This window comes from Carettochelys insculpta, chromosome 2, assembly GCF_033958435.1.
Source record: "Carettochelys insculpta isolate YL-2023 chromosome 2, ASM3395843v1, whole genome shotgun sequence".
Classification (NCBI taxonomy): Eukaryota; Metazoa; Chordata; order Testudines; family Carettochelyidae; genus Carettochelys; species Carettochelys insculpta.
Window position 1 is genome coordinate 43,370,490 of NC_134138.1, and position 18,772 is coordinate 43,389,261.

The 18,772-nt window shown below is 38.4% G+C and overlaps 1 protein-coding gene across 3 annotated transcripts in view; it reads right to left on the bottom strand.

Moving 5' to 3' along the window:
- SPAG1 (sperm associated antigen 1) overlaps window positions 1-18,772 on the bottom strand; it is a 78,319-nt gene that overhangs the window by 22,133 nt on the left and 37,414 nt on the right. For 2 of the 3 annotated variants that reach the window (XM_074986865.1, XM_074986866.1), the window contains exons 9-14: window positions 18,259-18,365; window positions 14,251-14,413; window positions 8,738-9,142; window positions 8,522-8,621; window positions 5,426-5,578; window positions 839-1,014 (exon numbers count right to left, since the gene is read on the bottom strand). In XM_074986865.1, coding sequence (XP_074842966.1) covers window positions 839-1,014; window positions 5,426-5,578; window positions 8,522-8,621; window positions 8,738-9,142; window positions 14,251-14,413; window positions 18,259-18,365 — 1,104 coding nt within the window. The remainder of the gene's footprint in view (window positions 1-838; window positions 1,015-5,425; window positions 5,579-8,521; window positions 8,622-8,737; window positions 9,143-14,250; window positions 14,414-18,258; window positions 18,366-18,772) is intronic. The other variant, XM_074986867.1, reaches the window with a different exon arrangement.

Here is an 18,772-nt window from a genome sequence, read left to right on the forward strand (position 1 = left end):
AAAAAATATTTTCTGTAACTGAGACGATGTCTCCATGGCCCAGTAGCTCAGGCTATGGGGTACATTAATGGAAGAATGCACGATATAATTGCCCTGTTTGGATGCTGCTAATGCAAACTAAAAAGTACCTACTTCACATTAACAATCCCATTTGAAGAGGACTGTGCTAATACAAACTAGGAACCTTTTAGTCTGCACCTGCAGCATCAACACAGCATAGCACTTTAGTGCACACCATACTTCACACCCTCATAGCCAAACTATGGGGCTGTGCAGACATCCCCTGAGTCCCCTAAAGACAGCAGGTGGTAGCAAAATACATTTGCCATTCTTATGAATTCAGCAACTTTGTATACTTATGCTTAAGCTAAGAGATAACATTTCAAATGGAAAGAGGTTGTGCAATAGACTCAACCTCCTGGTACCATGATGGGGAGCGTGACTCCACCATCAAAATAAATGGTGTAATTAAGATTAAGTAAATAAGAAATTCACTGGACAGTTCCCAGGGTCATCAATAAATTGGCGATCAATTTTCTTATCAACTTTTTTTTTAAATATTATACATACAAACACACACACATTTTCCCCTCAAAGAAATGCACATTGAAATCTCATCCACAGGGTAGTACAAGTCATAGCATTGTAGATCTGTACAGGTTATTAAATCCAATCTTGACCATTACTATCCAACTTCTTTTAGAAAGACCGGCTGTTAATACTATTTCAGGATATTGCTTCTTTAGATAGTATTCTGAAAAGCGACGGTATGCTTAAACTTTTGTAAAATCATATTTCCATTTTTCTACCTCTATATTTCTGCTTACGCTATACATACTGTTAGTCTCTGATTGTCTGTCTGAACTGAAGTCTGCAGTCTTCTTTTGCTTGGTCTCTGAAGTAAAACTTTCTTCATTACATTTCTGTAGACGAGCAAAAACAGGAACAACTGGAATTGATGGCAACTTGCCTCTCCAACTTGGACCATCCTGGTCTATTAAAATTGCTGTTATTCTGAAGACAAAAAAAAGACACAATTTTTCTTCGCGCACACACACACGTTGAACCTTTCGAATCCAGAACGCTCTCATCCAGCAACATCTGTAATCCCACATGATTTTAGTTAGCCAGATAATCACTTGTCCTGGGTGTGGCCGCTTTTCTTGTGGTCCCATAAAATTTGTTTACAGCCACCAGTCCTGGTTCTCAGTGTGCTGTGCTGTGAGTTAGCTCTATTTACCACTAAATGTCTTCTAAGAACACAATAAGCAATGGAAGTGTTGGTAATGCTACTAGACAATATTGACTTCCCGTTGTCCAACAAATTCTCTCATTCAGAATTGGTCAGTATGTTAATGACTTATGTTAAACAATCTATTATACCTCATATTTAGCTGGGATACTCTAAGTACATTTCCCAGACCTGAAATGCCTTTTCCACCAATAGAAACTGGTCCAGTAAAAGATACTTCTCTCATCCACTTTGTTTCCTTAAAGACCGTATAACCATATTTATACATTATAATCTGAAATGCAGATTCCAAAAGACTTGTACAATTTCACAGAATAATACAGACTGAAATGGACGCTAATATACTGATTTGCTTGAGGTACTGTTTAATGTATTATATGTATGTGCTATATTGATGTATGCAATATTTCCAAATGTTAATATTTAAAAAGCACAATTTGCATCATACACAAAATACAGCAGAAGTAATGCTATATTATCACCTCACTGCTTAATTTGTTTTCAAACTAAAGAACGAATTTTTTTTTGTCTAAACTAACAACAGGTGACTTTCAGAAAGGGATATGTGTGGGCACTTGGGGTTGTTGGATCGCTGAGCAAACTATTTTCCTCTCTCTAACCTGAACGAAGCAGCTCATATAAAATTAGGGGTATGATGCCAGTTGAGGAGCCCTCTCCCCTTTTTGTTGGTTATTTCACTACAAAATAAGCCATATTACACGGAAGGCAGATAACAATACTTAGGTATCATTCTAAATAGAGAGTAACTCCACATTGAACCAGGGCTCTGTTTCCTCCCTGCCCAGCCTTTCTCCATTTGTGGCATTGTGTGCCCCAAATCATGCACAGAGCCTAATCACTGAAGTCAATAAAGACTCCTGTTGATGTTAGTGGATACTAAGTCAATCTCAAATGGATCATGAATGTATTTGTCTCTGGTGCTTGTAAAGATGCAGCACTGTTGTAAGAGCTGGATGTATAGCCAGCAGCTGCACCCAGCTCTGAAGAAAGCACAGAAGTAAGTATGGCCATACTGTATCACCTCTACAATAGGCTTTTGGGTCATAACCCCCAATTTGAGAAATGTTAACTTAAGGGCTTTGTGTGCTCGTATTTTGCAGTTTTAAAAACACATTCTTTGTCATAACCCTGTGAAATTTAAGATTTAAATATCAAACAAATTCAAGATTTTTAGAATGATTTGACTGACATTTATGAAAATGAATGATGCACTTGATAGAACTGTGTTTACACAGTATACTTCTCAGTAGTTTGCAAAAAATGCTGCTGAGTTGTTCTGTTGAAATGTAATTACTGGTATTATAGGAAGCATTGAAATTAGAATCAATTAGAATAAGATGTCCATGTAGTGCATGGAAGTGTGTATTTGTATCCCTATTCCCATGGCCAATAGACTCATCACAAGATTTAACAAGAAAGTAAAAATATCAGTCAGTCCAACAAAAAATTCTAAAATAAACTAGCCACAGAAACCTGATGATATGCAGTCAATGGTAAAATGGCACTACTTAAAAGCTTCTTTGAAAAGAAGCTTGCCAAATCTGAGTTGTGGTACACCATTATAGGGAACAGTTTCTGTAAACAAGATCCCTCAAATACGAGTGCTTGCTACCACTCCTGCAAAGCAGCATATCAGAACACCACAGAAGAAGTCACCTAACTTATTCTAACCAATATGACAAACTCAATTAATGGTGGACTGGAAAACAAAACTAAATTGCTCACACCCTTAACTGCTTTCTCTATGATGTATACAGAGAAACTCAAAGCTTTATTTTAAACATTTCTGCTTGTATTTTATATGACTAATAATAGGAAACTCAATATACAGACTGAATAAGATTCAACAAATCCTCTCCTTCACCTAAGGGTGAAAGATCAGCAGCTCAGTCAGTTTCCTCTGATGTCACCATCCAGATCCAGAGAGCATCGTAAAAGAAAAAGAACCAGGACCTGATATTCCCCATACAAAAGACAAGTAGAAGATATTTTTAAATTATATTTTTGAAGTTATCCCATTACATCCAAAAAGAACAGGAAAGGTAGAAATGCCACCTTTTTTTCCTTTTGCATTTCTTACACTTTTTCTTTAAAAAAAGAAAAAAAGCTTTTTTCTTTAAAAGCTGTTTCTCTTCTTCATTGAAATGGAGTATTTTCTTTATTTGGTTAGCTATTTAACCTCAATTTAGAAAAGTTCCAAACCCAAAAAAAACTTAAAGCCAAAAATGTATTACCAGCAAAGAAGGAGAAGGAGGAGTAGCTAAAATAAGATGATGGGCTGTCATGGAGTAAAAAGGAATGAAGCTAAAAGCATAAGGAAGGCCTAGAGAGAAAAAGAGGGAAAACATTAAGGAAGAAAAATATAGAAAGCTTAAACACTAAGCAAGTTACAAGAATGGCAACCAAGAAATTTCTAAAATGCCCGTTTTAGATATAAAAGAAAGAGGCAAAACTATGTATGCAAACAATATGACATTTGTGATTTCACCGAACCAGGGGTCTGCAACCAAAGTAGGGAAAAGAGTCATTTTTTCAAGTTCAGTTACAAAATCAACACTTCAGGAGCCACAGTGCATACAAATATGAGGCAGTCCTTAATAAATAATGTCAAACCATACCTTTTGTAACCCCCTATCTTAAGGACAGCACACACAATGATTTGTACCATTTGGAAAATTTAAGTTACTTTCATCCCTGATCCCCAGGCATACCCACCTCCTCTCAGCCCCAAGCCTCTCCCCATCCCCAGGCTTAACCCCTCTGCCCCAACCCAGAATTAACCTGCCTCAGCGACAAGTTCCTCCAGCTTCGTGCACACACGCTGCTACTACTCTTCTCCTCCCCCTGCCCCTGCCCCTGCTTCCTTCTCAGCAGAGCTGCGTGGCTCCAGCAGGGGCAGACTTGGCTGCCCCTCACCCCAGCTCTCCTGCTCACCTCTCCCACCTGCCGTGCAGGTGGCTCCCTGTCCTGCCACGCTGAAATAATGGAACAAAAGGGAATTGGCTTAATGGCCAGATCCCTCCTGTCACCTTGCCGGCCATTAAACCAGTTAAACTTAGTTCCATTATTTCAGCGTGGCAGTGCCTGGTGCTACCAGTGACTTCTTACGGAGCCACGTGCAGCACTGGAGCTGGGTGTTGCTCACCCATCCGCCAAACCGTCTAATACCAGAGGTACATAATGATGTACTAGCAAGTTTACTCTTCAGTTATAACATCTTTTACAGAAAATAGGAGACCACTAGCTTAGACACCTTACTGTCTAGAATATCACGTACAATTATTGTTCTACTCCAGCCAGCACTGTATTTTGTCATCTAACACAAGGATAAAGTTATTTAGCCCCAAAGGCAAAAATTCTCATAGAGCCATATGGAATATCTCAGCTTTAACACTTTTCTTTCCCAATATACATACGTCTCTCACTAAGGTCAGTGGACTCCAGAAAAAATACTGGGAGTTGGTATCTTCTATGCAATACTTGCAGGAGATTTCTGCCTTAGGTTAAAACATATAAGTCACACAGAATAAGGATAACTTACCCAGCACAAAACAACAAAACATGAAATTTTTGCTGACAGGCATTAAAATCAGATTTTTAATATAGTCCCAGGGAAGTGGCACACACTTGGAAAAAAAAATGACCGATCAACCAGGATACAGTTAGGATGATTAATAAACAACTAATAAGCTACTGTTGACAAATAGTAGTACACTGGAACTTCACAGAATGTTGATCTCCATTGGATGCAAGATGTCAAACACTAGCCTGGACCTTTAAGTTTCCTACAAGTTTCATTTTCTGCTCTTTCCACATTGACCAGAACACAGAAGTAATCAAAAGAAATGAGGAAAGCACAGCGCAAGAGAGGAGGAACAATATAGTGTGGGTAAAAGACAAATGACAGAATAGTAGAAAAAAGGAAGTAGATTCAAAGCACAAGAAAAGTCAAGTTTACATTTGTGGTTTATTTCTAGAGCAAAGACAACAAATGGGAAATGATATTACTGTGAACACAACTGAGAACACAATTAAGAACAAATTGGCATTTCTGTGTATGATACTAATAACTGAGGCGAGGTAGCAAATATAAGAAAACAAAAAATTATATTTGTCTATTCAGCATCTTGCAAAAGTCACAATTAAGGTTACCTGTTAACACCATCATTTGCTGCCTGAATCCCACTGTCTATTTGTAATACTGTTTTATAATCAACATATGCCTGTCGATATCGCTCCATGGACTCATATGCCATTGCTCGTCGCAGAAGAGGTTTAACGGAAAACGGGTGAAGTTCCAGAGCTCTTGAGAATACAAAAAAAAAAAAAAAAGATTACAAGCAATGTAGGGCTTCAAACAGAATTCTGTAAACGTAGTGAACCTCTGTAATGACATAATATATATAGAATGTCCATTATTTCACTTTTGGAGTTAATGTGACTAAATAAGAAAGCAGATCTGAAATGGTTCATTAGCAACTAAATAAAATCCCCACATGGTATTGCAGCCATGCTCATGCTAGTGTATTTTATTACAATGTATTCAATTCAAATTTTGTTAATTCACAAACTGTTTACTCCACAATGAACACATTTAAGGCCTTCACAAAACAAAGAAAGCAGTCCTGTAGCACCTTAAAGACTAACAATATTATTTATTAGCTTTGGTGGGGCAGACCCACTCCTTCAGATCTGGATTTGAAGTAGGTCTGTCCCACAAAAGCACATGACTCAATAAATAATATTGTTAGTCTTTAAGTTGCAACAGCACTGTTTTTATGAAAATACAGACTAACATGACTACCTCTCTGAGACATTAAAGGCCTGTGATACTTAACAGGATCTCATGAGGTTATTCTGTGTAGTCTGAATAGGATGATTATTCTACGTGGTACCTACATTTGTATGGCTCTCAAAATTATGCTCATTGTTTGTTCCTCTAATAGTTTTCAGTTCTTCTGTAGTTGTAAGACATGAAGCAAATGTGTAGCAATAATACATGCAATACACTACTGCCTGTTGGCTGTGAACAACTATGGCTAGCGTGTAAGAAGAAGACGTTTTGGCAGGATGTCTCACAGATGCTATGTACGCAGTAAGCTCAGTCTTTAATGCAGTATAGTGTACACTACCTCTAAAAACATGGACTGCTCCAGTGTCATGATGAAGGCACAAAATACCCACAAAAAGCACAATTATCTAAAGTGTCTTTTGTTAGAGGGACAATAGGGCCACATACACACTACAGAGTTTTGTAGACAAAACTCACGGAGGGTCTACACACAAAATGTTTTGTCAACAGAAGCTGTTGACAAAAAAGGCTGTATAGATACTCTGGGGGGCCCTTTTGTGGACAGAGTGGATCAAAAGACCCATCTGCTTTTATGCGTAGACAGGATCTGTTGACAGAAGTTTTGCTGGAACATCTCTTCCAACAATAACTTCTGTAGACAGATTTTTCTAATGTAGACATAGCCTTGGAGTATTGTAATTTAGAGGATTCAAAGCAGATAGATGTTAGCATATATAATTCTGTATATACCGAAATAATGAAGACAGTTACAGTTAAACTTTCCAAGATCTTTTCTACCATTAGCTATGGTTCAGAACTGCAATTATGCTTCTCTCACAAATGCAAAACTACTACTTTTAACCTTCTTTTAACTTTGGGAACACTAACCAAATTTCAAGTTCACATAGGAAAAAACCTGCTCGTTTTAAGAAAACTCCTAAAGTAGATGGCAGATTATATACAATATGCTAGCACCTTAAAAATAATTCAAGCTAAATCTATATTACAGTAAACTCTTTCATATTAAACATTCTATTATTCGTAACGCTGAAATAACTAGCATCCTAACCATAAGTAAATTTTAATTACATTTTCCATAAATACAGTACAGTGAAGGTAAATACAAATAAATATAGCAAATACAGTATAAGTTTACAGTGCACAGTACTACTGTCGTTGGTAAATAAAATACTCTACATACATTTTTGTTTATTTCTTAATACCTAATCTTGTTTTTCTTTAGTGTTATGAATTGCTAGGCGTTCCTCTCTATTATCCTGAATATTTGAGTATCTGGCAACCCCCAGTCCCAGGGCTAGTGGATATGAAAGAGTTTACTGTATATCCAATTATTATTTTATACTCTAGCTCTGCATGTGTCAAGTCTGAGGTCAATCCAGAGCAGTGAAGAGTTGTGTCATCTCTTACACTGTAACCCCAAGTGCCTCACACCACCTTGTCACTATGACACCTTGCCTGGAACACCCACTGTCAGCAAAAAGCATGCACTCATATATACATACTGGGCAGACCTGATCCAATGTTTAGGGTCCTGGAGCCTGCCTGATAAGGCACCACCATGCTCTCCACAAGCCTGGATTACAATCTAGAACATCACAGCATGGCATTATAAAAGAGGAAATTTGTTTGGCTGATGAGCTATCCGACCGTATGGTATCCTATTTAACTTCCAAGGCTTTACACTCATTAATCACTGATTATGAAATTTAACAGAAATTTTAGGAAAAAAACAGTAATACAGCAAAAGCTGTGTTACCCAGAATTCAGATAAGCAGCTCACTCTGTTAACCAGCATCTATCGCCAGCTGCCCCTCTCAATAACTGGCACATCTCCAGCAATCCCTGCTCCCCAGGAGTGTTGGACAATAAAGTTTGTACTGTACTTAAAGAAAGGTGTTTTCTGGAAGTGTGGATTGAGGATACCTGACCTTCAGACACTGGTGCCCTACAATTATGCACAATAAGTAGGCAACAGAATTCTCCCCAGTTTCTGAAAGCAGTTGCAACACAGATTGTGAATACATTGAGTGTATATGCAAAACAATTTCTATACTAAACATGCTTAAAACTGGTTTTAAGCAGACGCTGTCAGTCCTAGGATGAAAAGAGACTACATATGAGTAAGTATGGAGCATTAACAAACTGTTTGGTGTCTGTTTTTATGTAATGTTCACATTTTGTAAATTTAAGCCTTCTATACATTTGTACGTACATTTGGAAAGATTTAATTCCCATTACACGTCAATTTATATAACGTTCTTAACATCACTTCTTCTCTGGTAGCAAATGATTCACAGTATAAAAATTCATGTCAGTTTGACAAACAACTAGCCCTTCCTCAGAATGACTCAGTTAAAATAGTATTTTAATAATGAGAAACCAATTAAAATGTTTAATCAGTAGCAAAGTTGTTTCCCTACAAATGTGCTGTTTACCTGTTGCAATCTTGAATGCAGTCTCTGCAGTTGCCTTCTTTAAAGTAGCATGCTGCTCTATTTGAATACAACTTACTTAGATCATCTTGACTTTGCACTCCTAAAATTATAAGTACAATGAAAGATCATTATTTAAATATCACTGAATTAGAATTTTAAAAGGCTATAATATATTGATTTATGCTGCTACTTTTTCCTTAATATATCACAACTCACCTAAATTGATGACATTTTCAATTGCTTCTGAGTACTTGAGCACAGCCTCTCCAAACTGTCCATTCTTAAATAACTCATTTCCTTTGCTTTTCAGTTCTGCTGCAGCAGGTGGAAGCAAATTAAAAATGCTTTTCCCAGGTGATGAAGATTCTGTGCCATGTGAACTGAAGGTCTCTTCCTTAACATCATTGTTTTCATTCTTTTTTTTAACATTGTTCAGATAACCATTAACTTTATCTTCATGGTCTGGTAAATGTTCAGCTGTCTCCTTCCCAGATATGCCTTTTCTTACTCTGTGCTTCTGTGTCTTTGACTTACAGCCATCTCCTTCCCCAGAAAACTTCTTTTGTACATTCCCCATTTCACTTGCCCTAGTAGTATTGCCTCCCAGTAGTATACCAGTTTCTACAAGGAAGTTAATAAGCTAAGTTAGAGTTTGCATCATTGGATGGCACTATTGTAAAGGCAAAGGAGGGGTGTATTAACAAAGTCCATAGCACAAAATACTGTAAGAGTCTTGATTTATAAAAATTAATTATCCACAGAAAACACTCTCCAAACACATGAATTTGTAGCTGTAAATAGGTTGCAATATATAAGAATGTAACACTGTCAAACTGGTCTTCTCCTTGCTGATGAACTTATAGCACTCCTTTTCTCATGTAATGGAATGGTACAGAACTCACCTTGAATTTAACCATTTAAATACTGAATAAAAAGCTGATACTTTAGTTCATGCAAAAATGCAGATTCACAGTTTTTCTCATCAACAGCTCAGTTATTTGTATTAGAATTAATACACAAGCACCAAATTAAATTGCTTTACTAACAGTTAATGGGAAAATATTAGGGCTGTCGAGCTACTGAAATTAATCACAATTGCACTGTTAATAAAGAGATACCATTTATTTAAATATTTTTGGATGTTTTCTACATTTTCAAAGTATTGATTTCAACTATAACACAGAATACCAAGTATACACAACTCACCTTTTATTTATTATCATTACAAATATTTGCACTGTAAACAAAAGAAATAATATTTTAATTTACCTAATGCAAGTATTGCAATAGAGTGCAATCTCTGTCATGAAAACTGAACTGACAATTGTAGAATTATGTATAAAAAACCTGGATTCAAAAATAAAAATAATCAAAAACTTCAGAGCGTACAAGTCCACTCTGTTCCACTTCTTATTCAGCTAACCATTCAAATAACCAAGTTTGTTTACAATCACAGGAGATCATACTGCCCTTTTCTTGTTTACAATGTCACCTGAAAATCAAAATGCCTGGCACTGTTGTAGCCAGCACTGCAAAATATTCTTTGCCAGATGTACTAAAAGGTCCTATGTTCCATTGTGCTTTGACCACTATTCCAGAGGGCATGCTTCTATAATGATGACAGGTTCTGCTCAATAAAGATTCAAAGCAGCGTGGACCAATTAATGTTCATTTTCATAATCTGAGTCAGATGTTACCAGCAGAATGTAAATATTCTTTTTAGTGGCTCAGGTTCTGCAGTTTCTGCATCAGATTATTGCTCTTTTAAGACACCTAAAACTATGTTCCACATCTTGTCCCTATCAGATTCTGGAAGGCTCTTCAGATTCTTAAATCTTGGGTCAAATGCTGTTGCTATTTTTAGAAATCTCACATTTCACACTGGACCTTCTTTGCATTTTTGTCAAATCTGCACCGAGAGCATTCTTAAAATCAAGCAACAAGGGCTGGGTCATCATTCAAGACTGCTATAACATGAAATATACGGTAGAATACAGACAAAACATAGAGCAAGAGACATACAATTCTTCCCCAAGAAGTTCAGTACCACATTTAATTAAAGCTTAATAATAATAATAATAATAATAATAATAATAATAATAATACACAAGTGTCATCAGCATAGAAGCACGTCCTCTGGAATCGTGGCAGAAACATGAAGGTACACACAAATGTTTAGTGTATCTGAACTAGAGATGTAAAAGATTAACCAGTTACCCAGTAACCATTAGACTTTGCAGGATGCTTACCTGGTAACCAGTTAACCAGATTGCTGGCTGTGTGGGACCATATGGTAGGACATCAGCCAGGTCAGGGAAGTAGAAAAGGCTGCACCACAGCAGACCCACCAGGCCTGCCCAGAACCCAGGTAACACCCCCTCACCCTGACTATCCTGTCATCTGCAATGGTTACCCAGATAACCAATATAATTTTGATCATTTAACCAGTTAACTGTTTTGATAAATATTTATGCCCATATCTGGCACAAATATCTTGCTGTATCAACTATAACAGTGTCACGCAAATGCCCTTTCTCACTTTCAAGTGACTTTGTAAACATGAAGCAGGAATCATTACCTCTGGTACATGTAAACAAACTTATCCGTCTTACCCATTGGCTGACACTAAGTGGAAATGAGTGGACTTGTAGGCTCTAAAGTTTTACAGTTTTGGTTTTCAGTGCATTTATGTAACAAAGTCTACACTTGTAAATTGCACTTTCACTAAAGAGATTGCTCTACAGTACCTGTATGAAGTGAATTGAAAAATATTTTTTATTATTTACAGTGCAAAATTTGTTGTAAAATTATAGAGTACTGTACACCTTGTATTCTGTATTGTAAATGGTATCAGTATACTTGAAAATATAGAAAAACCATCCAAAATAATTAATGCATTTCAGCTGGTATTCTATTATTCACAGTGGGTGTTTCTACACAGGCCACTTCCTTTGGAAGTGACATGCTAATACACGAAGCGAAAGATGCTATGAGGTGTGGATGCAAATTCCCCATGCCTCATTAGCATAACATCACGTGATTTGGAGTCTGGAAAACGCCGTGTAGAAGCGTGGCCCCTGGGGGGACTTCTGGAAGGATGTGCTTCTTCTGGAGACCCCTTCTTCCCAAAAGTTTTCGGGAAGAAGGGGGCTTCAGAAGATGGACTTCCTTCCGGAAGCCCCCCAGGGGCCACGCTTCTACACGGCGTTTTGAAGTCCGGAAGAACTGTCTTCTGGACTCCAAATCATGTGACGTTATGCTAATGAGGCGCAGGGAATTTACATCCATGCCTCATTAGCATCTTTTGCTCTGTGTATTAGCATGCTACTTCCAAAGGAAGTGGCCTGTGTAGAAATGGCCAGTGTGATAAAAATAGCGATTAATCATAATTAATCCGTTTTAGTTAATTTCATGAGTTAACTGTGGCTGATAGCCCTAGAAAATATATAGCTTCTCATAAGAAGCCCATATAACATGGAAGAATTTAACTAGTCTTCTTGTAATATATCAACATAGCTCAAGAAAGTGGTTCCATATCAAAAGTAAACATAAGGACAAAGCATGACTCACAATTTACAGGAGTTCAAATTAAATAAAAAATGAATTTTAACTCTAAAATTAGCATTAAAACAAATGCTAGAAGTAGAGGAAAACTACAGTAATCTCTCTATCAGATGGACCATGGTCATCTGGTATGTAGGTGTCTATTTCACTGGAAATTTTAACATTTGAAAATAAGGCAACTGTACTTTCCAATCATTTTTTGTATCTTGGTACCATCAGCCTAGCTGCTGGGTTTTACTTTTATCACAAATGACATGCAGAAGTGCCCAATGATATCACAAATATGTTTCATGTACTCAGATCTTTAAGTATTGATTCCAGATTGTTTAAACTAGTTAGTATTTAAAAAGATTATATGACAATACATAATCTATAATATCCAAGTTGTTCCTAATTTTTTTATAATTACCTAAATAAAATAGACATGACCTGAGTCATCAAGATACAGAGGAGATTATGTTATCTGCCATCAGTCCAAACCTAGAGGATTCTATGCACTATCTAATTAAATGAGAGGAAAATACCAATTCTTAAATCTAATGCAGGAGCCCAGACAGCGGGAACTGGGAAGATTCAAAGCAGAAGTTCTACAGTGAAACAGAAAGAAACACAGAGTAGCTTTGAAAGAATTATTTTTAACTTATGCTAATAAAACTCCTTATGTAATTCTTAACCATTGTCATATGACAAGTGGCAAAGGAATCTTGGTGGTTCCTGGCTCCCCCCCCCACCCCCTTGCAGGAAAATTCGAGTTACACAAGGATTGCAGGAACAACCCTCTGGGTAACTTGAGGGTTTACTGTATTAGTCCCCTCCCTGCCTCCCCCGGCCCCCGACCTCACCCTCGGCCAGGTTTTAAACATCCTCCCCCACCAAGCAGTCCCAAACCACCCCCAGCCTTAGAGCCCCTCAGCAGCCCCTAACTGCCCCCAGCCTTACACTCCCCGCCAGCAGCCCCAAACCGCCCCCAGCCTTACACCCCACCCCAAATGCCCAACATAAATGCCAAAATAAATGCCCACACTTCCCCCAGTTAGACACACACACACACACACACACACACGCATCCCTAAACAGTCCGGGCCTTAGACACTTCTCCTCCCACAGCCTCTTCACCAGGGCTGCTAGGCTGGGTGGCTGCCCCAGAGCTCCTGCTCCCAGCAGGTAACAGTAGTTAAAATCACTTAACTCAAGTGTTAAGGTTTCAGCACCTAGGCATAAGGTAATTGCTATCCCTAGTGAAAGAGACAGCTGCCATCTCCAGCAGCTATAGCTATTGATAGATATCTGCCTGAAGCAGCAGTGTTAAGAAACTGCAAATGGCTTCTTTAACAGCCACATACAGCGATTTAACTGCCCAGCTGGTGACCTTTAACAAATCTAATGGGACCCATAGGTTGGGAATCCCTGCTCTATATACATACACTGCATTCTACTTCTGGTGCCAAACTATTCAAATACATCAGAAATGTACCTAAACTCCAGTGGCTTGTGTCAAGTTACAGGCACTGGGAACTAATTGGAGACTTTTACATGTATTTTAAATGGGAATTTAGTGTTGCTCTTAGGAGTTTTTGCCTACGAACAGAAATTTGAGAACCAATTATGCTCATATAGCAAGGGATGAGTGTAATCTAAAAACAAAAGATATAATAGGTGGATAAGACGAACAACTACACAGATGGTAAAGAGCAGAAAAATTTAGTGGGTACCAATGTGAGTAAATGAGGGCTAAATGACCTGCTACACCACCATTTAACCATTCTCATCTCCAACAGGAAAGCAACAAGTTCTCACAATAAAATACTCATGAGAAGGATCTCTAAAAAGGACTCCTATTATGCAGAGGTAGAATTCAAACTTGGAATAAATGCCTAAAAATGGAAGGAATGGGCATGCACCAGAACCTTTAAGCAGTGTCCTCAATTATCAAGGACCCAGTAGTCCACGGTAATAGAAAGCCATACTAGAAGTAAATGGGATCAACATCCTCAAAATAGTTGAAAAAAATATTAAAGATGGTTCTGCAGCTTTGGGTGTCATTGCAAATTTAGAAGAAAAACACTGGGCTAACGATACAGTGAAATGGACATTCATACAGCTTTCACCCTTCAGGTTTCCTAGACTGGTACCCCATGTATCTGTTACATAGATAATTGTATTACTTTTATCACCACTGCCACTTTCATGTTCTTCTCCATTTCTTCCTCTTTCTTCATTGTCATCCGACTCCTCTATGTCTTGAATACGTATTCTTTTTCCTTTGGTGTAAGTCTCAGAAACAGGCTCTAAATCTTGCAGCTTCTGCTCAATATCTGACAGATATTTCTGCAGTACAGTAATAATAGCTCTCAGAAGTCTTACAAGAATTAGGATTTAGACACTGCTTTACCTTTGCAAAGCGTTTCCATGCTCTAAATAATGCCTATAATACACCTTTGAAGTAATCACTCATATTACCTCAAAAATAAGAAAACAGACTTCTTCAGGATGGGAATTAGACCTAAATTGTTTTTGGCCCTCATTCCATACCTACTCCAGATAAATATCAAACACATTTATAGGTCCCTTTTGTTAAAAAATTGTTTGGGACATAAATTGCGTCTACCTCTATGTGCAGACAGTGCAACAGTGACATTGGAACCACTGGTACACTTTAGAAAGATAAAGACTAGAAGATTTAAGGCCTAAAGACAATGAATTACTACACTGGAACTTTGATCTAAATCTGCAGTACGGGGTGCCCAACTTGTATTAGGGACTTTTGTTTTCGAATAGTTAAGCTAACAGCTAGGAGTAACCATAGGAAATGATAATTCCTTGCAGAATTTAGTAGAAGCACGCTACTGACTGATGAAAATTTATGCTGATCTTACAAAGGTAGAATTCTATTTATTTCATTGTCATAACCATATGAAAAATACTAGAGGAATTCTAAAGCTGCTATTTTCTATTTGTAAAAAGCTCCTAAAAAGCCAAGTTTGGAATGTGTCCTAGAGGTTACAGCTGTTTATTAGCTTTGTTCCAAGTATAAATTGAGTCACTAATTGCCTTCTCTTGGGCAAGCCATTGACCTTAATCAAACAAACTTTAAAACTTGCTAAAGCAAGACATGTCTGCAAACCAAATGCTGCATGAGCGTGGTGCTATCCTGAGTGTATACTTTCTTAAACCTACCATACACATTTTGAGTTTCCCAGAGGAGACTGTCCCCCCGGTGAATTTCATACTTTTGAGTATACTCTCTACACTGAGTCTCCATTAAAGTAAAATAAGAGAAAGTGTTTTAAATAGAGAAAATAAAGCATACAAATTTGCTAAGAAATGAATGTAATATCTTATACTCTCTAATACCTAATGCACTTGTTTAACTTCTGATGTTTAAACGGTGCTGTTAAGCAAAGAGGCAACAGATCTGAGATGCTGAATTTGTGATTTACCAGATACCTAAAAGACCACTTGATGTCACACACACAAATAAAATCTGTTAAAAATTTGCCAGAAAAATTACATTTTCAATCATTCACCACATACCTATGTAATAATAAGAAAACATTACTATCATAAGTCTCCAAAGTAAAAATGAAATTGAAGCATTCCAGAAACTTGCTAATCTGTACTGATGGTTAGTCATGGCATTCAAGCCACCAGCCTTAGCACATAGGAGAAGGCTGCATGCTGGGTATTGACAGTAAAGCAGTTTCAGTTCTTCAGCTAATTTCCTGCCTTTATCCATCAAAAACCTTAATTTGTTAACTTTAAGGGCATACTGGCAAAGACAGTCTATTCTTTGGAAACGGGGATGGTAGGAGAGTTAACTGTTATGGGTTTATTATTAAGTTTTATTTGCTTTCATGCTGTTTAAAGGTTTGGGCCCAATCCTGTTGGGCTACAGAGGATCCTGATGCACTACACACCCATGAAAGTCAATGGGAGTTGAAGTTGCTTAACACACCCTCAGAGGTGCTCGTAACCTTGCAGGTTGATCAGATATTACATCCTATTTCAAAAACTGGAAACTCATGGGACACTACAGTATGTAAAATTGAACAAGGATTTATGGAATCTTAGTAACATCAAATCTACCCAAAATTATTTTTACCAAATATTTGCTAAGAGGAGGAAGACTGCCATTATGTGTGTGAAATATCGAGGAAGCATAACAGTAAAGTATGAATTTTTTACTATTACTGAGAAATTCCTAGTAAAATGTAAATATTAATAATCGTACAAAAACAAGATAGCAATCTTCAGTTTTTGCAGGTGGGGGGGCGGGGAATCACTGAAATGACTCAGCAACCTCTTCTCTACAAAGGACTATATATTTGGCACATAAACCAATCAGACATGTTTATTATAATTATAATCTCATCCATAGAGTGTATTATTTTTGGTCAGAATGTATTTGAAGATGTAATTTAAAATATGTATTACATATTAATATTTTAACAAGTATTTTAAGATAAACGCTTTTATCATTCATATCTCTATATTACAAGCAGTCATGTAGTACCTTTGATATTAACAAATGTATTAGGTCATGAGCTCTCATGGGTAAGAACCACTTCTTCAGATGATTGAAATAGAGAAAAAAAAATAGAATGCAGGGTTTATATAGCAGGGACAGAAAGGAAGGCGGGGAGAGGGGAAGGTTTACCTGTCACTAGTAGGACCATTCGATAAAGCAAATTAAGTAGGATATGTCCCATTCCTGCAACTATAAAAGGTGGGGAAATGGCCCCTGTAAGGCCAAGGTTCAGCCTCAACAGGGATCTCAAATTTCTTATGCATTACAAGGGCAATTCTCGACCTTTGATATTTGCAGGAGTTGGAAACAACATAGACTCATCCCTCCTTAAACAAGTACTTTATTTTTGAGTACTCGCTTAAACGAGGGACACATATACCTACCTTAGTTCACTCTATGAGTGAACTCCCCCCCACTAACACAAACCTAACCCCCCCCCAGCTCCAACCCCCCCCAGCCAGTAGTCTGACCCCTTCCGCGAGCCCTGCAGGCCTAACCCGCTGCAGCCTCACACCCCCACCGGCCAGCCCTGCACACCCAAACCACCGCAGTCTAACCCCCCCACCAACCCTGCAGATCCAACCTGTTGCAGCCTGACCCCCGCCACCAGCCTTGCAGCTCCAACCTGATGGAGCCTGACCCCTCCACCAGCCCCACCCCGCTGCAGCCTGGCCCCCTCACAGCCAGCCCCACACACCCAAACTGCTGCAGTCTGACCCCTCCCCAGCCAACCCCACAGACCCAACCTGCCACAGCCTGACCCCCTCCACCAGCCTTGCAGCTCCAACCTGGTGGACCCTGATCACTCCACTAGCCCCATAGCCTGACCCCCTGCCAGCTCCATGGCCCCAAACCGCAGCAGCCTGAACCTCGCCTCCTCCCCCCACCGCTGGCCCTACAGCCCCAAACTGCAGCAGTCTTAACCCCTCCACCGGCCCCACACACCCCAAACTGCAGCAGTCTTAACCCCCACTGCCGGACCTGCATGCCTAAATTGCTGCAGTCTGAACTCTCCGCCCAACCCCCTACCCCCTCCCACGGACCCAACCAGCCACCAGATTTTAACCCTTCCTCTTGCTCATGGCCCCAAACTGCCCCCAGCCTTTAACCCTCTCCAACCCAAGGTTCACTTACCTTTCAAAAGCAGTGCAACCTGCTGCCACTCCTTCCCTGAGTTAGGAGCACTCGGAACAAATCAGAGACTTTTACATGTATTTTAATTGTAATTTAGTGTCCCTCTTATGAGTTTTCACCTATGAGCAGAAAGCTGAGAACCAACTGTGCTTGTGTAGCGAGGGATGAGTGTACTTAATTTGGTTCAGCTGGTCCTACTAGTGACCAGTAACCTTCTTTGCCTTGTTATTTGTGAAGCTAGAGACTAACATGGCTATCCCCCGAGACCATCTATATATTTTCTTTTTTTTTCAAAACTAGAAGCCCAGTCCTCAGCGTAAATTTGCTTAGCGAGCCAAACAATAATGCAGTGATGTTTGTCTGAATAAAAAGTGAGTAGATATATGTGCCTTACTATACAGTGATATAGTTACTATATGGTTTTATTTTGCATCAAACACATAATACAAGCAACAGGCATCTTGTTCTATAAACGCACCTTTGTTCTAGAAAACAGTTTACTTGCCTTTACCTTAGCTATGGCATTTTCTGGTTCAACATTTAACACTTTGGTCAAATCTTCTTTAGCTGCCTGGAAATTCTGTAGATGCTTGTGTACAGTGGCATGGCGCATAAGAGCTACAAATTAACAAAGATCATGCTATTTATACTGTATTTTTCTAAATTATACAGCAGACTACAATTAATTCACATTTAGAGAAAGTTCAACATGCAATATAAAACAATTCAAAATCACAAAGCTTGCATCCACTCATAACAGCTATGTATTTAAGACAGACACTGATTTTTTTAATTTTTTCTAACAATTTAAAATGACATACTGTAATTTATGTATCAACATATAAACATATTCCTCTTAATTTTCCAATCTGTCCCACTCTCTCCATACAACTTGAGTTTGGTGTTCCACAAACTTATAAGAAAGCAGGCACCAAGGACCTTTCACTGTTGTTTTAATGCAACCAATAAGCTTGTTAAAAGTGCTTCTTTGTGAATATTAGGAGACAGTGTACATCACTGCGGCT